Consider the following 23,612-nt stretch of genomic DNA (forward strand, 5'->3'; position numbering starts at 1 on the left):
TTCATATTATTCAAAATGAACCAAGTACCTAGTGTACCTTTGTACCTTTGTTTAGCATATTTCTAGGTACTTGACTGATGCAAAATACTAAAAATTACTTAAGCAGATCCTTGAACGGATAAAGCCGGATAACTTGAGAAAAATTTTATGACAAGAGTGAAAAGAAACTCAAGTAAAATTTTATTTTTTTATGTTGATTTTCTTTTTTTTTTTTTTTTGTGTTTGCTTTCTTCTTTGTTTTTATGTTTTTTGTTTTGTTTTCGTTTTTGTTTTTCTCATTGAGACAAATATTTATAACAATATTGTAACTTCTACTTTGTTGTTGTTGTTTTTTTGTTGTTTGTTTTTGTTTTTGTTTTCATCTTGTTCTGCGTTTCCTTCCACTATTTGTTTGCATTTGTTTTCGGTTGTCAGTTTTTGTTTTGTCGCTTATGTTATAAATATTAAAATTACTACCTTAAAAATTATGCAATGACAATAAAAATATTTGTTATGCAACTTCGATTCGGGTCGCTAGATCCGATTGCCCCCTTATGAACTGCTCTAAAAGTTGCGCCGTTTTCTCTTCCTCTTTGCTTTTTGTTGTTGTTTTATCTTTTTCAGTTTATTTGTTTTTTTTTTTTTTTAATAATTGTTTTTGTTTTTGTTCTGTTTCGTATTCAGAAAGTTTTGTTGCTCATTTGATTTTGACATCAAAAATAGATAGATATATATGTATACATATATATATATATAATTTATGTGTGTGTGTGTATATATATATATTATCGACTTGTGTATACATTTTGTATATACATATATATATAGATACATATCTATACTATATAAAGTATTTATATATATTTTTTTTTCTTTAGTTTTTAGTTTGTTTACTGTGTTTGACATTGTTTCCGATCTCATTCTTCCTCTTCTTCTTATGCATCTTGGCCTATTGTTCCTGGATACATTAAATATATAAAAAAAAATTGCACGATGAGTCGTACACTGCCCGCAATTTCTGAAACTTTATGAATATTTTCATTGTTTGCATTTTTGTTACCATTTTGTTTTTGTTTTTTTTTTTTTTTTATCATTCATAACAACAACTGAGTTGATCACAAGAGATAACGAGAGTTTTTAATTTATATGTATGTTTGTTTTTTTTTTTGTGTTTTGTTTTCTTTACATTTTCATAGTTGCTTCGGTTTCATTTTTTTTTTTTTAATTTTTACATTTACAAAATATGTTGAAGCTTTCGTTGATTTTTCTGTTTACTGTTTTTGTGATTGTTTTCTCTCTGTTTATTTTGCTGCCTTTGCTCATGCAAAAAAAAAAAAAAATAAAAAATAATAATATTAATAATAATAATTTGTTTTTTTTTTTTAGGTATATAGAACAATTAATTATTTCATATTTCCACTTAATTTCATTTTCTTTTCTTTCCTTTCTTTTAACATAAAATCAGTTAAAATACAAATAGTGTACAAATATTCGCTAACTACATAGTTTTCTTTATCTGTATAAATATATAAATTATATATATATTTATAGCTATATATATATATATAAGGATTTATACATCAAATTGTTTTTGTCGCGTGCGCACAGAGAAAGAAACATTTGCGTAGCCTATGCTAAGAGGGCGTGGCGATAGGGACGCCCATGGGGGGAGGGGGGTTTCGTTTTTTTGTGTTTTACTATTAATTTGAAGGAAACGGCTATATTTAAAATTATGTAACAAAACTAAAAAAAAAAACTGTGCATAAATACATAAATAACATATATATGCTGCTTGAATTTTTTTTTTTACAAATTACAAATTTTTCAACTTAATTTTAATTATGCAATGTGTTTTTTCTTCTTTTTTTTTTTGCTGTGTTACAATTTGCGGAGGGGGGGGAGGGAGGTGTGTTTGGTGTAAGAATTTCGCTAGTTGCTGTTTCATAAAAATTTAGCTAAACACATTTAACTTATGGGGGCTTTCCTCTATATTTGACTCTCTTCTCGCACAATGCACTAAATTCAAGAATTCTCCTTAAGATATAACAAAGTAGTGTATACGGTATATATATATATATATATGTTTATATACATATATCAAACAAAAACAAAAAAAAAAAAAAAAAAAAAGGGAAGAGAATTGTAAAATACAAATAATAACAGTATAGATTACTGTGTAGTATAATTTAATAAGAAAATATAACTAAAGCATAAACATAAGCTTTAAAATAATATTACACATTTAAATTATAAACATAATTACATTGTGTTTGTGTGTGTGTGTGTGTTGAGTGTTTGTTCGCTGTTTGCCGCTTGTTGTGTCGCTAAATGTTGATGCACAACATTTGGTCAACAAGTGCGCGCAGCGCACATGACCAGCACTCGATGTGTGTGTGTGTGTCTGTGTGTGTGTGTTTGTGTGTATGTGTCTGTGTATGTGTGTGTGTGGGTGGCAACAACAACAGCAACAGCAACAACAACAACAACAACGACATTTATACTACATAAGCGTATGCTAATCATGATATGCGGCCAATTGCAGTCGTCCTCGTCCCTGCTCCAGTTAGTGTCCTTGCCCCAGTTCGCATCCTGCTGCCAGCTAGCATACTCCACGGTGTTGTCGATGTTGTTGCCAGCCCAGTGTAGACATAAAGCTACTGCTGTTGTTGCTGCCGTTGTTGCCGCTGCTGTCAGCAACAATTGCTGCTGCCGCTGCTGCTGCTGCTGCTGCCTGTGCCAGCATCGGCTCCACGTTCAATCGTTCTTGGTCTGACAATAAAGCTCTTTCAGCGACTTGAGCTCCTCGATGAGCGCTTTGTTTTGGTTCTCTAGCACCGCCACACGATTCTCCAGGCACTTAATATACTCCTTCTTCTTGCGCCGGCATTCGCGCGCCGCCTCTCGATTCTTTTGCAGTCGAATCTCTCGCTTGCGTGTCTGATCCTCCGGAATGCCACTGTTATCTGCGAGCGGGCGAGAGAGAGAGAGAGCGAGAGAGAGAGAGAGAGAGAAGAAGAGAAAAGCATATAAGTTTTTGGCTCAGTTATAAAATTTTGTTATTTTTGTTGTCTTTTACTGGTATTGTATGCTATCCGACTGGATATAAAGTAGCCCGAGTCCGACGCCATGTGCAGCAGTGGACTGCCCGCTATGTTGCCGCCGCCGCCGCCCCCCGCCCCGCTACTCAGCTGAGAGCTGAGAACGTTGCTGTCGGACATTTGCAGTGCTCCACTCGCTGCATCATCAGGTTGACGATATTCGGTATACGATATTCGGCATACGATATTCGATTTTTGTATTTGATTTTGGGATATGGTTGAGGGGGGGTTGTTGTTGTTGGTTGTTGTAGTTGTTGTTGTTGTTGTTGTCATTTTGGTTTTCGATGCGATCGTATTAAATTTGATTTCATTTTTTTTTTTTTGTATTTTTCGCGAGCAGTAAAAAAAGAAAACAAACAAAAAAATACAATAAAAATTATAAGAAATCACATTTTTGTTTTTTGTTTTTTGTCTGTTTCGAATTTCGAATTTCAAGTATGCGAATTTGCGAGTTTGTTGTTGTTCATTGTGAGTGTCGGTGTCGTTGGTGTCAGTGGGTGGCATTTTGTGGGGTGGGTGGGTGCGTGTGAGCGAGCGAGCGGGCGAACGATTCGAACGAGCGAGAGGCGATATATATATATGTATATATATGTATATTGGTTAGTTTTGGAACAACAGCAACGCCGACGGCGACGGGCGACGTTTGTTATATAAGTACAAATGAGATGGCAGATGAATGTGTGTGTGTGTGTAGTATGATGACAGCAGCATAAGAAATCAACGGCAACAACAACAACAACAGCAACAGCAGCAGCAGCAGCAGCAACAAAGGCAAGAGACACGCCTCAAACTCAACAAATGAAAAAAAAATGTATGCAAAATGTATGTGTGTGTGTGTGTGATTATTTAGTAATTGTATTTACAGTTATAACATGATAAAGAGACAACATTAAGACGTTTGCTGCGCGTTATCCTAATCAGTTTTATATACACATGTTCAAAAGTTGTTCGTCTGCTTGAAGCAACAGCAACAACAACAACAACAACAACAATAACAACAACTAATGTGTGCATGAGATAGAGCGAAACAGTTGTTAGAGAGCAAAAAAGAGATAGAAAATTAACTCTATGAAATAACTTTGATTGATTGAGATTGACTGATTGATGGATGGATAATGTCTATAGACAATAACAGTAAACGCTCAACCAAACTGAATAGATCATATTAGATACAAGGCAATGAACTATGATATGAACATGAAACATGAGCATGAGAACATGAAACAGAGAGAAATAGATCTGGCTCCTAACTACCTAAAGCATAATTGCTATTGATAGTACTTTGAAAACTGATTTGAGCACCTGACATATATGATATATTAATTATTAATGATATTAAAATTAAAATGTATTTTATAAATTAAGCAGTTTCACTTTATAATACAAACTTGTGCGCCTTGTGGCTTGAGCGAGTGAGAGAAATTAACAAAATCTGGTACTCAAAAAAATAAATAAAAATCTATTTAAAGTCGAAATTCAGATACATATTATATTGCTTCAAATAATCGAAAGAGAATTTGACAAAAATTTAGTATATCATTAAATAAGTTCGTTTTCAATATTAAATAAAGTTAATTTCTTTTTACTCAGCCCTGAAGCGCAATGTTTCTAAGTTTATATTACAAAGCTAAAAAGCTTAATTTATAAATTCGAAAATTTTTTCAATCTTTAGATTCCTTTGAAACTGTTTCATCCAACATTCGTTGCTCCATGGCATTTCCATTTTCATGAACACTCATTAGCTCATCTATTACATTGACATTTTTTTGCTTAAGCTGCCTAATAACATTCTATATAAGCTTTATGATGGCATTCCATTTAGGTGGGCTTTCTAGACATATTAGCTCATCTATTACATTCGCCTAATAATAATCAATATTAATGAAAAGCCTGCTGAAGAGCTTCGCTAATGTTAAAGTAATGTTAGAGTTATGTTGCACTGTTAACTAACATCATTCTCTATTAAACTAATCTCTTTTCTTATAGATCTAAAAATTCTTTTATAATCATTCATTCTGCTTTCATTACAACTAATTTACAAATTACATTAGTTGAATGAGAATTAACATAGAAATTATATACAAATTTTGATTTCCTTTTCTCCTTTCCTTTCCCAATGATATAATCGAGTGTTCTACTGTGAATGCTGATGAGTTGTTGCCTGTGCTGCTGTGCGAGTTCTGAGTGCCATTGGCAAAATACATCGAATAGATCAAGAGATTCAAGTTAGGCCAAGCACTGGACAATGATTTAGCAGCTAGAGAGCGAACAGAGCAGGACAATTGGAGGGTATAGGGATAGAGAAAGAGCGCAGGCGAGGGAGAGGTAGAGAGTGAGAGACACAGTCTGTGTGCGCACAGCTGTTCGCTGGGTAAACAAATGGCAAAGTAGTGAAGGGAATTACCGCTCATGTCGGGTCCACTGATTTCGGTGAAGATCTTATTGTACGATGGCCTTCGTGTCAGATTGCTGCGATGATGCTGCGAATCATCGTCCGATAAACTATCGTCGCTGTCCTCCGGATGCTGTGTAGTCGGTTCGGGTTTGATCTTACATTGAAAATTTGGAGGGATCTGAAAGCAATGATGTAGAGCTAATTAATGCATTCAACTGACTCGGTGTGTGTGTGTGAGGTAGTGGGTGTCTGTGTGTGTGTGTGTGTGTGTGTGTGTGTGTTTTAATGTCTGCTTTACTTTAGCAACTGCTACGCACTTTGTTACGCACTTGCACCGCGTTGCTCGTGGTCTGATGTATGACCGTCGTATTGGCCGGCTTTGTCATATAGACGACGCTGGTGCCGCCTTTGTGTATCGCCGATGCGGCGACCAGCGCCTGTTGTTGCTGCTGCTGCTGTTGTTGCTGCTGTTGTTGCTGCTGTTGCTGCTGCTGCTGCTGCTGCTGCTGTTGCTGTTGTGTGCCAGCAGCGGTCTGTATGACACCCGAATGATTGGCCGCCTGTATCACGGATTGCACCTGCACGAATCGAAAACACAATTAGCCATCATTGATTGAGATGAAACTGAGTTAGGTTAATGACGGAGCAGAGCATGAGAGGCCACATTGCGCATTCCATAGGCAAGCAGGCTTTCGGCTGGGCTTAAATCCCCATTTCTTAATTGCTCTCGTGTGTGTGTTTAAATAAATGATTAGTATCGATATTGTCAGCTGGCCAGGTTCGAGCCAAGTTCAAATAGATTCCCATATCAAATTTTCAACACCCAGCGAGAGAGCGAGAGAGACAGATAGAGAGCGAGGCAAACAAAAAAAAACCTTTACGAATGCGCAACAAAGCCAATGAAAACATTTAAATACGAGTTTGTGACTCATGGAACTTTAGAAACGTACACCCATCTCGAGCTTACAGGCGTCCTATCTAATTGTCTTCAGTTAATGAATAATTTTGACGGGAGCCTAGCGTAAAGCCCAAATATAAACGAAATGGTGTGACTAGGCGAAGCCCGAGGCGGCTATCGGCTGGAAGAGCCCCGCCCCACTAATGGGTCTCAAGCGTTTCATATGAGCTACTAGAATGTTATAGGCTCTATAAACGCTTACCTAGCTGATACTAATTGAATAACCTGCTGATACTTAATATTCTCTATGCTATTTGCCGTACTTCTCATGCCTTTCAAGGGTCTCTGGCGTTTTTACCCAGTGTTACCAAGTCTGATTGTGTCTCTGATTGTATCTATAGTAGAATAGCTAAAATTCTGTAGACTTTTATGCGTTTCAAGCGTCGCATGCGCTTTACTAATGCTAAGAAATTAGTAATACACTTTTAGATGCTATGATTCTACATTGGATTAGCAATAATTCTAAAAGCTTTTCAAGCGCCTTGTGCGTAACTTCTGTCCCATTAAAATTAGTAATACATTTGTTGATTCAACTGCTTCGATGGGAACTAGTTCTTAAGAACAATTACAATTCTGCAACAACTGATTCTATTGCAGAGTCTTATGTGAAGCCCTGGAAGTCTTCAATCCTTAATGGGAACTGAATTGAATATGAATTATGAATCAATATAAGTCCTCAAGTTTCCCTAGTCAAATATGAAGCAATATATGGCTATAAAATAAGTAATTATGAAGTATATAAGGCTAATATATACTAATACGAAGTATCAATAATATAATCTTATATAAATTATAGTATGAATTTACTAGATAGATAGATATAGATCTATTAAAACTCCTGTTTCTATAAATTTATATACATACATATATATATAAGAAACAGCTGTTGATATATGTATATTTATATATCTGCCTGATGTATAGATATATATTCTATACTCTATATATACGTATTCCCATTCCTTTGCTCTATTATAACGGTCTCACACTATATGCTATATATCCCGATTCCTTTTTGCTGTACACATCCCATTTCTATAGCCTATATACACACACTGTATGCTCTACATGTATTCAGATTCCTTTTTGCTGTAGATCCCATATACCCCATGGGCTCTATACACATATATTCCGACTCCTGTTCGCACTGTTGTGCATTTCGCTTGATGGCTTGCGCGAGGAGGGGGCTGGTGCGTAGCAGGACTGGCGTGGGACTCACCTGCAGGCCGTGCTGCACGAGCGCCTGCATCGGGTACGGGATATTGCAGTTGGCGGTCGTTGTCAGCACGGATGCCGCGCCGCTGGCGTTGTTTGTGTTGGCCGTCGCTGGAACGCCGCTCGTTGTACTTTGCTGGTTCTGTTGTGTCTGCTGCTGCTGCTGCTGCTGCTGTTGCTGCTGTTGGCCGCCTGTTGCTGCCACTGCTGCTGCGGCGGCAGCGGCGGCGACGGCCGCTGCTGATGTGACATCGTTGACGTCGTTCACATTACCGCTGGAGGCCGAGTTGCCGTTCTCCTCGACGATGCTGTCCATTTTAGCGATTTTCAGCAGCACCGTTACGCTCTCCGACAAGTGCTTCAGTTTGGCGTCTTTTCCGTTTCAATTTTGCCAGTTTGAAGTTGATGGATGCTGGGCGACGACTGCACACAGTCCAGGATCAAATGAAGGCGGGCGTGCGGACGGTCGGGCGGGTGGACGAGCGGCCGGTCGGTCGGTTGCCAAAGCAATGAAAACGATGGGCCGCGCGCGCACACACACGCACACACACACACAGTAGAGAGACAGGAGCAGCGTAAGAAAAACAGAAATAGAAAGAGAGATATTGAGAGGGAGAGAAAAAGAGAGGGAGAGAGAGAGAGAGAGAGAGATGTGCACAAAATTGGTTTCATTGGTTTTTGGTTACAATATTGCTTGATTGGTAATTGCTAATTGTTAATTGTTCGTTTCAACAACAACAACAACAAAAACAAACGAACTCACACACACACACACGTACACACACCAACACACGTTGACTGTCACTGTCACTGCTGTTGCTGCTGCTGCTGCGGCTGCTGCCTTTACAACTGTTGTTTGGTTTGTTTTGTTTGCTTGCTACAAAAATGACGACGACGATGACAACGACAAAACAACAACAACAACAACAACACTAACAGCAACGGCCATACTGTCTCAACTGTTGTGTGTATTTTTATGAAATGACGTCATGACGACGTTGTGTTATAGGCAAACAAAACAAAAAAAAAAATGAAGAAAACAAAAACAAAAAACGCAAACTTACTTTCTGATGACATCACTAAAACGTTGCTGCTCCTCTTGTTGCTGTTGTTGTTATTTTTGCTGTTGCTGTTTCTGTTTCTGTTTCACTTCTCGCTGCGCGCGCTGGTGTTTGTGTGGGTCTATGTATATAAATATACTTATATATGTATATATATATATGTATTTATAATTGTATGTGTGCCTGCATATGGATATATGTAACTGTAACAGTGCCTGTGTGTGATTGTGCCTGTGTCGCGTTGCGCGCTGTGCTGGCAACTTGTTGAAAAATTCAACTGTACGCACGCCACACACTCTAGAGTAGAACAGACAGCTATGTAGCTCCGCTTGCCTTGCGCTGATACTACGTAGCGGATTGCTGCTGATGCATAGCTAGTGGCAGCGGGATTTTGTTGCTCCTAAATTCTTCGCACAGGCGAAATGATTTGTTATTGGATTTGATTGGGTCGGACGGTGACAGCGACGGCGACGGCAGGCAAAACACTTTTCACACAGTTGGCAGCACGCGCGCTCTGCACACCAAAAATTTTTCTGCTGTTATCGTTGCTTACGTTCTTTTTTTTTCAGAGCAGTGCTGTGTGATTTGTTTGTCAGCTGCCTGGGGGCCAGTGGCAGGATGCAAGGACACAAATTGTTTATCGCTAGTTTAGCACGCGCGTTTTAGCTCACATTCAACATTAACTACAATTTATTCATCAGGTTCTTAGCCCTTTTTGCGCAAAATATTATTTTGTATTGCTCACTCGCTCGCTCGCGCTGCTTCACTGCCTCGGTACTGGCGCAAACACACACACAAACCCATCTGCACAAGACACACACGTACACATACAACCAAGCTATCCACACACACAAACATATACATAGAATACGCACTCGCAAGCACACATATGCATGCGCACGCAGCGACAGCAACCCGTTTTACAGATGAGTGTTGCCAGATAGTTGGCACATAAAATAAGCAACAATATTTTTAGAAATGGTTTTTACGCAACAAAGCAAACCAAACAAATTGTTAGTTTAGTAATAATTGTATATTATTTACGTCTTGTTTACATTCGACAATTAATAATTTAGCACACCAATGACTATATAAAAAAAGCGCGCGACATATCTGTATACAGCTGGCAGCACAGCAAACAGCTGTTAGGTCGTGCGACACTGCTGGCACCAGGGCTGCAACTCCATACAATTCTGGCGCTCGATTAATTAATTTCAAATAACGATTATTCATCAATTTCATACGTGCTTAGCTGGCCGTAAACAGCTGCTTGTAAATTGGCAATTAATTTAAGTACTTAAGTTAAGTGCTCAAAAGTGATTTTCAACATTTGCAAAACAACTGACTGTTTTAAAGTGCTTAAATGCCGTTTGACTTGCCAACACATATTTAAGTATATACAAAAAAGCTATAAAAATGAAAACGTTTAAAACAATTGCATTTTAGAATTACAATTTAAAATAATAATACATTTACAGATGTCGTCTAAGTGTACCGTTGCTCATTTTACTTTCAAACGCATTCCATTGTGACTCTTATATCTGACACCCGCTTCATTGACCCAGCCCCACAAAACGCCGCGCTGTCTGTGCGAGTCATACTTGCATTAAGTCAGTGACGAAGAGAGTGACGAAGAGGGATAGAACGAAGCTCTGAGCAAGAGTGAGTGAGGGTGAGGAGACTGGCCGACTAACTGACTCAGTGTATGCCATTTACCGTTGCGGTTGTTGTTTTGGGCAACAACAAAAACGAAGTTGGCGCCGTTTGGTCAGAAAATATTAAGTACTGAGTGCATACATACATACATACATACGTATCTATGTATGTTTAAGTATGTCTACATGCATTTGTATGGTACATATGTACATTATACATAATTATAACTATGAAGATTTAATGAAAGACTTTTCAGTCAATGAGTAACAATATTGAAACCTTGGACTGGCATCTTGTTGAATCAAATCAATTAAATATCAATTTAATGCAAGCAATTGTATAGATGCTAATGACTGCAACGATGTGGTATGACGTGATTTTGGGATTTAAATGGATAAAATGTCAAACAATGTACAAAATAGATTTAAGGCTATGAATTACAATTTTAAATGAGAACCAAAAATCAAAAATTAAAGAATCATTTTAATACCGTAATACGTTTTGTCATCTCTATAAACTACAAAAAAGCGATTGCTTTAGTGCAAGGAAAGTAAGTTTTGCATGTGAATAACTTCCTCTCTCCTCTTTAAAACAGACGTGGGTGTGTATGCGTGTATGTCTATACAAATGTGCATAAGTCTGTGTGTATGTGTTGAAGGCAGGCAATTCACTTTTGCTTTTTGTGAGGGGACAACTAGACGCTAGCTAGCTACAGGTAGCTCACGACTAGACAAACTCGTGCTTTTTATTTATCGCAGCTGATTAAAATGTTTTGTTCCTCTTCAATGTTATGTATTTGTTGCACTGAGCAAACTGCGAACAGACAGCACATAAAATATATACATACATACATACATATATAAAACATAAAGCACAGTGACACTGCACTTAAAATGCTAGCTGGAATTGAATTGATGTTGATGCGCGTGAAAGACAGACCGAGAGACAGGCAAAGACAGAGCAGGACAGAGAAAAGAGGCGCTGATTCAGTTCAAAGTCTTTGAGGTGTGCGCGTGAGAGGCACGCAAAGTTACAAACAAGTACTGAGATATAGAGAATTAATATTTTTGCAAAGTACTGATTTGCTAGAAAATATACATGCATACATACATATGTACATTCAGAATTAAACTCAGGAGGAAGCAAATCCGTGCACTCGCAATCTAATTCCTTCCCACAAATTTTCGGGTTTTGCCATCGTCTTTTCATTGTCGAGCGCGATAGTCACGCGATCATCACTAGACGCTTTAAGCTGTCAGCCTAGGCAAGTGAAGCTGCGCCTGTTGCTGCCGCCAGCCAGCCACCCACCCGCGTTACAATCATATCAATCATGTGCGCGCGGGTCCGTTTTATCATTATACTTCTTTTTTTGAGTTGAGCTGAGTTGTGTTGTGCTTGTCATCACTGCGTAAGCACAACTTAAAAATACTTGTGGCGACCATTCAAAGAGGTAATTGACACCGCAACAAGAGCGAAAGAGAGAGAGAGAGAGAGAGAGAGAGGGTGACACAGGCCTCGTGGAAGGTGGGTAGGCAGAATGACGAAAGCGAACAATGGCGCAAAAGTCGCAAAGCTGAAAAAGCATAAAAAAAATCTGGCAACGTCATCAACGTCATTGACATCATCGTGAATTATTGGTTATGCGAGTCCAAAATCGAAACATTAAATAATGGCATTTCATTTCTTGTTATCCATACATACATTTATGCATGTGTGTATGTACATATGTATATACATATACGTACGTATGTACATTCGCATATGCATATCTGCTTTCTTGCTCTTGTTGTTGCTGTAGCTGTTGTGTTGCTGCTGTTTCCATTTGACATTAACAGCACAAGTCACAGCAAAGACAGCCAACGGGAATGGCAATATTTGCTTGCTGCATTTTAATCAATTCCAATCAGTCGTCGTCGTCGTCGTCGCCGTCGCCGTTGTCTTTTGCTTTTGGGCTTTGACTTTGGCAGCGGCGCAAGGCAAGTGCGGCGGCGGCCGCTTTCTCGTTCTTAATGCCTTCGTGTTTGTTCATACGCAAAATGTGACGTCAGCATGATATATTTTTAGCTCGTCTCATGCATTGCATTTTGTTGCGAATGCTTTTGTATTTGTGTGTATATTAATTAAAGCTAAATGAGTGCACAGCAGCATCAACAGAAACAACAGCAACAAAAATCGCAGCATAAACGAAAACCGTTAATATTTGCCATGGGAACTCGCAACGGAATGGCATTGGAAGTGCGCGTGGGCAAAGGGCAAGGAGGAGGTATGCGAAACGTGAAACGGGAAAAAAACCGGGAGCTGGAATGTGTGTGTGCGTATGAGTGGGAGATACACACACATACATACATACATGCATAAGCGGTTGAAGCGTTGCCGCTGTCAAACAAACCAATTGTTTGGGGGCGAAACTTTTTGCCGTTAGAATCTGTTGCACATGGCCAACAAATGCCTGCCGCCAGCCCGTCGCCACCCACTCGACGGCTTTTATGCGGATTATCAGCTAGCAGTAATTTGATAATACAACCATTTTGCGTCTACACCAGCTACCAATATCTATACATATGTATGTATGTATGTACATATATAAAATGTATGTACATACATATGTATGTACGTACGTATGTATGTAACATGACTACAAGCCGATTTATACCAAAGCAATTGGGAATTGAAATTTGAACCATAAATCAAAGCGAATCGAATTCAAATTTGAAAATCATCGAATTTCGAATTTGAAGCTAAGCTCGGTTCACGAACTAACTCCTAATTGAGTTAGCTTAAACTGTGAACCGCACCAACATTCCTGCAGCCCTGGTGCGTATCTATCCATATATGTACATATGTATGTACATATAAACATTCATTGTATATACATTGTATGTATGTATGTCTGTATAAATTTGTGCATATACGCGAATGAGTATTTGTTATCATTTTTGTTTTGGAGGCGGCAGCCCTTACCCATTTCCGTTATCAGCGTCACTCTATTACGTTGAACGGCATAGAAAAATCAGCTCAACCTCGTAGCTTAATTGGAGCCGGGACTAAGGGAATAACGGAAGGCGAGCATTCAGGGTGTACTGTATTTCAAATATTGACAGATTCATGCGATATAATAAATACTGCCCATATATACATACATACATACACACATACGTAAATCTACAAATTTACGATACGATCTTGAATTCCAAACGTCTCAAACGCGAAATTCCTCTAGCTTACTAACGTGATGTGATACGATCGATGATGTAATAAAATATCTTACAGAAACACAACCAAGTAAACAGCTGTTTGGGTAAATATGTAGATAAAATAACTGTTAAATGAAATACACGATTTGAGCGTCGAATGTAAATATATTTTCGAATAGTATCTAATTCCATCTTAAGTGTGCGAAAGTTTCTCCCTCCACGTACTAGCTTAGTTTGATTATAAATTGGATGTATTTCAACTTCTCTGATCTATGATAAGGTGACAATTTAGCGCGCTTTTAAAGTAATGCCTTGATTGGGCTCCAGCGTGTGCCCATGACTAATGTTTGGTGCGGGTCATAAATTGTTGAAACACCTTACTTATCGGGTATATTAAAACATCAATTATCTGCATTTAAAAGGGGCGTACTATTTTAGGGAACACCTTCATGGAATACCTCATTCTAGATTTAACTGACATTATGCTAGATAGAGTTTTACTATATCTATGACTAACCTATATTTTATTATGTCATATTCTAGCCTATTGTGTGTCATATTCTGTTGTATGTATGTATGTCTGTATATCATATAGAATGTAATACCTGTAGATATTTGAATCTATTTGCATTGCTTTGGGTTACAAATTTAACGTGACTTTTGAATTGCCATGGAAATTAATTGTTTCATCATATAGTTCTTAGAAATCATTGGTCTCAATTTTCTGCATTATTCCAAATTGGATATACTATGTATGTATGCATGTATAATATATATATTGTATATGCGCTATCCAAGTTCGATACGCTGTAACGTTTATGTCTTTAGGGCTAGGTTATTATTTTTATACCCTGAACCCATTGAAAATGGGAAATCAGGGTATAATGGTTTTGTTAAAAGTATGTAACAGGCAGAAGGAGGCGTGGCAGACCCCACAAAGTATATATATTCTTGATCAGGACGACAAGCTGAGTCGATTTGGCCCTGTCCGTCTGTCTGTCCGTCCGTCCGTCCGTCCGTCCGTCCGTCCGTCCGTCCGTCCGTCCGTCCGTCCGTCCGTCCGTCCGTCCGTCCGTATGTATGAACGCGTCGATTTCAGAAGATATAAGAGCTAGAGACTTCAACTTTTTTTTAAAATGTCCGTATATATCACGCGCAGATCGAGTTTATCACTAAAAAACGATAACTCATTCCGATATTTTTTTATCGATAAAAAACCTTATCGAAGATCACTTAAATAATTATATCTCCTACATCTTTCAAGCTAGAGTCTCCAAATTTAAAATGTACATTAAGATGAATTTTATACAATTTCGGTTTTTGTTAAAATTTACCCCCCACACCTAAATCCACCCCCTCACCCTCATCTTTGTAAAAGTCGTATATCAAATACTAGAGACTTGAGCTTCGGTATACACATACATTTTAACATTATGATTACGTTCTGAAAGTTTCATTACGATCGTACGTCTAGAAATTAAATTATTCAACAAATAAGTTTTCATTATATTGCCAACACTGCAACGCAACCCAAGCGCAATCGCTGCGTTTGTTTGTTTGTATGCGTGTGTGTGTGTGTGTGTGTGTGCGTGTGTGTTTGCTAATTATTATTGAAATATCAGTTGCTTGTAGGGTTCAGGGGATCTCGTAGTCGAGCAGTCTCGACTAGAGCTTTCTTACTTGTTATTATTATTGCTTTTGTCGCACATTGTTTCTAACATTTCTTTTTTACAATTTACGGAATGGAATGGTGTTTGTTTTCACGCAGAAATCATTTCTATTTATGAAATACATATACATATACATATATATATGAATATAAAAATTAGGGAAAAATATTTGTAAAAACTGAACCCAAAAATTCGCTGATGTTAATTTGAATTTATATTGAAAATATTGTTAAATATAAATTTAAAACATAAAGTGCTTTGCGTTCATATACTTTTTGGACTCACTGTACACATAAATTAAAATGCACATTTTAAATATATATAAATTTTTTAGTATGTCCGCTTTGTTGCTGCATTATTCAAGTGAATGACCTTCTATAAATTTAATAATTGAATTATTTTTAAATTAACTTGGTGCAGTCGATAATGAGTTAATACTCTCGATAAGAGCTATTAAGCGTATACTTCTGTCTAGTGGCGCTGCCACACCCCCACACTCGCCTCTTATCATATCTTACCCGCTAATGTTGATGATGTTGTTGCTGCTGCTGCTGCTGCTGCTGCCGCTGACTAATTACAATGAAATTCGCCACAAAGAAGTGAAAAAGCTCAAATTTTCGCGTAATAGCAACAAAATTTGTAAAAATTTTTGCAAGCCGCTTAATGAGATGTTTTAACAACAATATACATCGATAAATAACAAAAGCAATGACAAAAAACAAAAAAAAAAAAAAGCAAGAAACGAAAATAAATAAATAACGTAAAAGAAAACAAACAGCTTTTGCCGTTGCCGTTGCCGTTGCTCTTGCTGCTGTTGTTTTTGCTTTCGTCGTTGAGTTTGCTGCGCGCTTTGCGCTTTTTGTTTTTGTTTCGTTTTATTTTTTGTTTTTGATTTCTTTTCGTTGTGTTGCGATTACGTCAAGATTTTTGTTGTTTCGCCGATTTGTATTTGATTACAATACATTATATGTACAAATTATATACATACACACATATATGAATATGTATACACATGTATGTTCATGCATATGTATGTACATATGTTTGCATGTATGTATGTATACAATGTGCAGTTGCTGTTGCTGCTATTATTGTTGTTGTTGTTGTTGTATCGTTAACCGTTTGGCGCTCTCCCCATTGGAATTGCGCGAGAGAGCGAGACAGCGGCTATAATTACTTGCTTAACTTCTTACACAAATATTTCACACATGAAAAGTGCGCAAATATAATAAAAAAAGGTCACTCTCACACACGCACACTTAGACACAAGTAAATGAAAGAGTTGTTGTTGTTGTTGTTGCACTTCTATTACTGTTACATATGTATATACTACACACATACACACATATGAATGTACGTTTTTGGCGCCTAAATTTGTGCGCGTTTCTTCTTCTTATTCTTTAATGGGCCGCACTCGTCACCTTTTGTCGTTGGCTATAGCTATAGCTATAGCTATCTGTATCGTTGTAGTTGCTGCCGGCGCTTGATGACGCGACGACGGCGCAACCGACAACTGACTGAATGTTGTTGCTGCTGCTTATTGCGACTGCGATTGCGATTGCTAGTATTGTGTTGTTGTTGTTATTGTTGTTGCTTTAGGGGCTGCTGCTCGTCGCCGCTACTGCCTCTGACGCCGCTTTACGTAGCCGAACTGAAAAGCAATACTGACACCGATGACTGACTAAGCGGCCACGACGTGGCTACGACGACGACGACGACGACGACGCCTATGTATATGTACACATATACTCATACAGACGTCGACGTCGAAGTCGCCGCAGCACACGTCACCAGCAGCGGTAGCAGCAGCAAATAGTTAGCGATGAGCGCGTGCTTGTGCATAAAATTAAACTACATTCGTGCTGAGTCACGCACGAAAAATGGTTTTTAAAGACTGAACAATTCTTAGAAAGTCAAAGATTTAAGTATATACATACACACATATGTATGTACATATGTATGTACATATCCGTAAATATGCATAAATAAAATTCTTAAAACGTTCACGGGCGATTAAAACTAACATACGGATATTTAAGATTTTAAAACAAAAAATCCATAAAAATGTTTATATTGCGATCATTACTTATTTATTTGCTTTCGTACAAAAAGCCGATACGTTCTAGTACGAGTAAAATTAAGAATTCAGTGCGAGAGAGGGAGATAGCACATCGAGTATGCAGCAGCTAATTCTGCATTCAAGTGAGTCACGTAATCGGCAACAGATTTGAATAGTGTGCCGTCCATTGTATGTGTGTTTGTACATACACATGTACAATATTATTATATAATTAATAGAAAAACTAAATGCAAGCAATTTTATGTTTATTTCGTCTATATACATACATACATATGTATGTACGTATCTCCAATGCCCAGCAGGTTGATGTCTTTGAGTCGTGATTTGAATATTTCTAACACGCTTGCTTCTACACATAATAATACATGCATAGCAATGTATGTATGTGTGTTTGTTTTTACTAATATACTCGTACTCGTACTCACTTGCATGCGTGTGTTTGCATGTGTGCTTGCTCCCTCGCCTGTTTCGTAATTTTGTGCTTTGTTGTTGTGTGTGCTCTGCTTAAGCATCAGCTTCTTGAAGTGCAGCGGCAGCAACAATTAAAACAACACAAACAATAATAGGAAAACAAGAGCGTTAAACGTTATCGTCGCCACGTCAAAGTCACGGTGCCTGACGCTGACGTCGATGTCGATGCCGGCGTTCTTCCATTACACTCACCACCCTCCCTCGGTCTATCTCTCTTGTCTATTCGCACTCTTTCGCGCTCTTCGCACTTGCCTTGTCTTGTGCGCTTACTCATGTAGAAGACCAACTACTACACAAATGCCTGAAATATTTTTAAATACCTAACGCAAGTCGAGTTCTACATTTGCATATGTATGTATATACATACATATGTATGTATGTACATGCGCATTGCTTTATGTGTGTGTTGGTAATTTGAGAGACAGACATAGACATACCATAATTCTATAATGCCATAAGAATGAAAGAAGAGCACGCACAATTGACGCCGACGACGCGATGTTCACCTTCTTCTTCTTGACGTTGTTGTTGCTGTTTCGCTTTGTGCCGTTACTGTTTTTTTCCGTGTATTATTGTTGTTGCTGTTAGCGTACTGTTATGGCGTACACCGCAGCAGAGGCGCGACGATGGTGACGTTATTTCGCTAGCTCGCTCGCACACACATCGAGCGCACTTAACTCGCTCGCACATGCGTGTGAGCAATAGCAGCTGACTGGCCAGCGAAATTTATAGCATACGCTCAGGCTGTCGATTAGCAGCTGAGTCAAATTACCCACCATAGTAGTTCAATGCAAATTATGATAGAAAACGAATTAATTAAAAGTTTACAAAGTTCTATTAAAACCATAAAGTAACATCGAATTTGCAGCTATCCATACTCGGTCTCAGTCTCGTTTATAGTGTGTAATTGCTTCCATTCTATTCTTAGCCAGTCTGTTAACTGGTCTCTACCGTTGCAGAAACCAATTAGCCAAAACTTGATAAAGTACACTGAAGGCGGGCATAAATCTGACCACAGGCAGGTGCAACACGTTCCACTCACACCCACATGAAGTTGAAACAAACTGACGAACAAATAGGAAAAAAACATATTTTTTTTCGTAACATCGAAGTGGAAATGTCCTTTTATGTGCGTATAATTATTGGACCGAAAATCAATTGGGAAAAATACGTATAAATTTTTTATTATGATATCAATTAAATATAAAAAATCAGAGTTACAAAAAATGTTTATACATACATATAATACAGTGAAATGTTATAGGTTTTAAAACCCAACGTAGAGTAGTAGAAAAAATATTATATTTTTTTAAAACGCTGATGTTGGAATGTTTAAAGGCTGATATCAATAAATAAATTATGTACATACTACATACATAATATATTGAGCTACCATAAAATGTACATATATTTTTGTAAAAGTTTATTCAGCAATAATAAATAAAATAATTGAATATAAAATTATTATGTAAAAATAATATTAAATTTGAGTAATTATGGAGCCATACACACCTAAAAGTATCTTACAAATATTTCTAATTTGCCCATTTATTTCGATAAAAAAAAAAAACAGAAAATATACTCAATTTCATGAGATTCCTGCAGTGATTATTAAAATATATTGTCTAAATGGGGCTGGGAACAGGGTGTCGCTTAGCGTTTGTCATGATGAGTATACCCTCGGCGAGCAAACGCCCCATAAACCGAAGCAACATTTTCAATTTGGCAACTTGGCGTATGCGTAATACAATAATCACAGTCATCACGCACTCGCACACACACATCCATATATGTACACACACACACACACACACACGCACATAGTCGGCTGCCCTACTCTAACGTTAACATTTCTCTAACCGAGCCTCGTTGCTGCCTCACTTGACAGAGATACATTGGATATTTGCTTTGCCGGTGCGTTTGTGTGAGCGCGGCTTACATGACGTATGCTCCATAAACGTTGCATAAATTACGCATACGTCGCATATTGCGTTACGTCGCGCATGCAGCTGACAGCGGCGGTCGCACTGCCAAAATTTAAGCGAACAACACGAAAATGCCGCCAGCTCCGTCAGCCACCCATGCCTGCCATCGCACCCCACCCCCCTTTCCCCCTACCCTTCGTCCTTCGTTCCACCATCCGCTTTTTTTACGGCTCCAGAGCGGCAGTAATGTGATTTGAAAGTGAGCTGCTTGGGGCATTTATTTAATAAGAAATGCGCAGGGGCGTGTAAAGCGCTATACGTAATACGTTTATAACCAAAAGCTAGCACCGAAACACAGCGCCAGGCCGAAATCCCGAACCACCGGACTGCCTCCCCCTCACTTACCCACCCACAATGGCGAAGCACAGCCAGCCCAACGCCACACGAATGACAACCCGCCCACACATTCATCAGGTGGAGCTCGGACAGGGACTGGGCCCGATTGAACGAGAGGATGACGGGCCGATGGTCCGATGGTCCGATGATCCAATGGGCCGATGGTCCAATGGTCCGATGGTCCGATGAACTGACGTAGGCAGGTGGGTAAACAAACTTGCTTACCGAGAGCGAAATCAGCAGCTGAACAACACAACCGGAACAAGGTAACGGCAACAACTTATGTCAAAGGTAATTGAGAGTCGAGCAGGACAAAAGTAACCACACATTGCTTGTACACTTCGTCGAACAGTGTTGGAAACGGCAATAATATCATTACAAGCTGATTGAATGTTGAGCAACTGAAGCGTTATCGAAATGAAAGGGTGTTCAAGGAATATACATATGTATGTATTTAAACTGTACCACTTATAATATGTGTTGCTATCATTAGTATTAAAGAACTGGATAGAGTAGGGCATGGAACTATTAGATGGAGTAGGGAATATCTATGAAGTGGCTCAGGCTGCTAGAGCAACAGTAAGAGGAATGCATACTCACAGGAATCGATCTTGAGACTAGACTTGTGTTCGAGATGCCTGATGACACGATTCTAATTGGATATGCAGAGGACATAAGAGACGTAATTTTTGCCATATAGTATATCGTAGAGGCCCAAAAAATAATTACCCAAGTCATGAGCCTCACGCTGATGTGTCTTAGCTTCCGAGATTTGGTACCTAGAAAACGGAGTTACTTCTGTTAAAGGGGAGTAAGATTCCAATTTAAATAGAGCTGCGAGCGAAAAAGGCAGCAGAGGCCTGATGGAAGCGAAAAATACAGTCTTGTATGACAGTGAAGTATGTTGGACGCTCGGAAACTGGAAGGGAAGCAGGAAACTAGATCACAATGCTTTGGTAGAGCACATCCAGGGTTAATGCAAGATAGCTCCTGTTTACAGCGGTGTAAAGCAGCCTTCGAAGAGGGTGTTTTTTGCTCCATAAGATAACCAGATACATAAACCAAAGTGATGACCTGACTGACGGTATAAAGCACAAAGCATGTTTACCTCAGCTATACAAAAAAAAATACTAACTAACGAACCGTATTCCTATAGCGCTCACCTTGAAGCAAGTATTTCCCATGGGCATCAAAAAACCTCCTAGCCACAGAATATACCTGTGGAGCTACTCAACCAGATGTCAACAAGGCGACAGAACTTTGCTTGGAGAATGCAAGACGCATGGCTGGCTGGAAAGGCTATTTCGGGATGCGTGCATTGAACAGTCAGCTGACATAGACAAAGGTGAGTCCCACACATGCCGTCGGCTTAACACCTGCTGTGCATGCTAGACACAGCTTCAGGCACAGCTAATGGAAGCTACGCTGCTTGCTGCGGTTGCGGCTGCTGTAGGAGCTATTCATAGAAAGCTTCGGGCGGTGTAGAGGAGGAGGGAGTTCAGATTTCCGTCCGGCTGTGGCATTGCTAATGCTTGGTGTCAAGCGCAGCGCTAACATTTCCGCAACGGAATTTCAAATGGCCTCCTGGAACAGCGGTTGATGCCGTAGTTCATATCTGTATAAGAAGGATATTTCTTCGACAGCTGTGCAGCTTATCCGATGTAGAGCTGGGATCGGTGTAATCGGAAAACCTGATCAGGCTTGCGTCTCTATAGAGTTGGATAATAAGACAAGCTCTACAGTCATCAATTATAGGAACAGAATTGTGCAGCATCTACTCTTACTACATAAGTAGACATGGAGTGTCTAGAATTACCTTTCTAGAGCCTTAAGATGATCTTATCCATATCATGATCCGGCTGATTTGTAATTTACCTTCCGTACTGAAAACCCAATACAAAACAGATTTAAGACTAGAAGTCAGGGGACTCCAAGAAGCTAGAATGGGATCTTAGACTTAGTAAACTCAATTCTGAGAGACAACTTCAATATGTACAGCTCCTTAAGTAGGATTCATGGCACATGTTTCCAAACGAAAACAGGTGCATTTATTGCGACAATGTAAAAGACGACGCAGAGCACAGTTTCTTCCGCTGCCAAGAGAAAGAACCAACCAGGCGAGCGTATGGGTGAAGTCACAAAGGAAAATGGTCAAAGGTCTAAAGAGGTTTTATATGTGTACACATATACATACATATATATTTTTTATACTCATTCACGAAAGTGCAGAGAGTATATTGGGGTTGTGTCAAATCGGTGCTGTTGTCCGTATGTCTATCCGTATGCACACCATGTCGACTCTATTGAAATTAGAAATTTTTTGTTATATTCCTGCATATACCCTCCATTTACCCGATGTGCCTAATAGAGGCATAAGTAAATCAGAAAGTAGATCCGATAGCGTTTGGGTTATGCATGAGTAAAACTCTTATTTTTTTGTATCAATATTTCCGACTATTGTTGTTTTCCTTAAGACCTGCGCTATATAGCATTCGATTTGGCATCTAGTATAAAAATTGTATATGAATACTTTACTACTATTACACTTAAAAAACGATATCATGTTATCGATTATTGTCGAATTATCGGAAAAAAATATTAGCTCGTATGGCGTATGATAGGATATATAGGAATATACATGTACAATTTCAAAGTATCTAGCATATGTAGCTTTGGAGATCTCTGCAATCATAGAGTGACGGACGGACAGACGATCAAGTCTATATCAACTCAGCTTATATATATATATGGGACTTGCCTCCTTCTGCCCGTTACATGCTCTTAACAAACCCATTATACCCTGATTTAACAGTTTCAATGGGTTCAGGGTATAAAAAAATCATATGTAGACAACAATTGCGGGATTATAGCTCCTGCCGAGTGTGCGTAGACGTGGAGACAGAAATGAATTTACTATAATATAAATTGCGTGCGGCACAGCTCATGCGGTGCTTCTGATCATGTGTGTGTGTGTGAGTTCTCCATACATTCATTCATACATATGTATATGTGGTGAGGCAACGGGCAGCGTGCGTCTGTCATCCAGAAATCCACAAAGGACCCAAAGTTAATACCTGAGCCCCCAATGGAGCATTATCAAGCTGTGCCTTGAACAATGGAGATTTCATGCGGAAGAGAGCGGGACGGAGTGTTAAAGGAGAAGGGGGAGAGAAGGTGGATGTGGTTGCGGGTGCTTTGGCGAAATGTTGACCAGCCTAGTGAAATATAGTTGCCGCCCATTGGTTGGTTAAGTTGGAAGATTTTAGATTTGAAAAGCGACAAAACGAATGAAAAATCTAAACAAAAATCGGGAGGAATTTGTGCGAATTTATGCATTTGTTTTTAAATATATTTGAGTTTAGGTAGAGCTATATGAGAATATTATTTTATTTAATTTTTATCATTTATATTATTATTTAGGTTTCTATTTAAATATCTTTTATAATCAAAGTCTTTTAGTTAATTTTAGGTATTTATTTATTTAATGTTTCCAAGTATTTATTCTAGTTGAATA

At 38.6% G+C, this 23,612-nt stretch overlaps 1 protein-coding gene and 1 long non-coding RNA gene across 8 annotated transcripts; one reads left to right on the forward strand and one right to left on the reverse strand.

Moving 5' to 3' along the window:
• Nucleotides 1-633: 633 nt before the first annotated feature.
• On the reverse strand, nt 634-16,906 carry CrebB (Cyclic-AMP response element binding protein B). 7 transcript variants are annotated; one of them, XM_030387673.2, is made up of 7 exons: nt 16,648-16,906; nt 8,710-8,827; nt 7,650-8,068; nt 5,790-6,050; nt 5,482-5,650; nt 3,056-3,214; nt 634-2,942 (listed from the first exon to the last, which is right to left on the reverse strand). In XM_030387673.2, exons 3-7 carry the CDS (start codon nt 7,959-7,961, stop codon nt 2,734-2,736), a joined length of 1,110 nt encoding a protein of 369 aa, XP_030243533.1. In that variant the 5' UTR covers nt 7,962-8,068; nt 8,710-8,827; nt 16,648-16,906; the 3' UTR covers nt 634-2,733. The 7 variants fall into 7 exon arrangements, with proteins under 7 accessions (XP_030243533.1, XP_030243534.1, XP_089119113.1 ...); XM_030387674.2 differs by lacking the exon at nt 8,710-8,827; XM_089262987.1 differs by lacking the exon at nt 16,648-16,906 and having other exon boundaries at nt 5,802-6,050; nt 8,710-9,489.
• LOC115563938 (uncharacterized) lies at nt 9,575-10,693 on the forward strand. The gene is made up of 2 exons (XR_003980491.2): nt 9,575-10,099; nt 10,185-10,693. It is a non-coding gene; the product is annotated as an uncharacterized LOC115563938 (long non-coding RNA).
• Nucleotides 16,907-23,612: the final 6,706 nt, after the last annotated feature.

The sequence above is a fragment of the Drosophila navojoa genome, chromosome X (assembly GCF_054131105.1).
Source record: "Drosophila navojoa isolate 15081-1374.11 chromosome X, UAZ_NAV_1.0, whole genome shotgun sequence".
In the NCBI taxonomy this organism is placed as follows: domain Eukaryota; kingdom Metazoa; phylum Arthropoda; class Insecta; order Diptera; family Drosophilidae; genus Drosophila; species Drosophila navojoa.

Coding starts and splice junctions, on each gene's coding strand:
- CrebB (XM_030387674.2), bottom strand. CDS start 7,961: ATGGACAGCATCGTCGAGGAGAACGGCAACTCGGCCTCCAGCGGTAAT. Junction 6,051..7,649: donor TCGTGCAGCACGGCCTGCAG/GTGAGTCCCACG, acceptor CGATTCGTGCAG/GTGCAATCCGTGATACAGGC. Junction 5,651..5,789: donor CGGTGCAAGTGCGTAACAAA/GTGCGTAGCAGT, acceptor CATTGCTTTCAG/ATCCCTCCAAATTTTCAATG.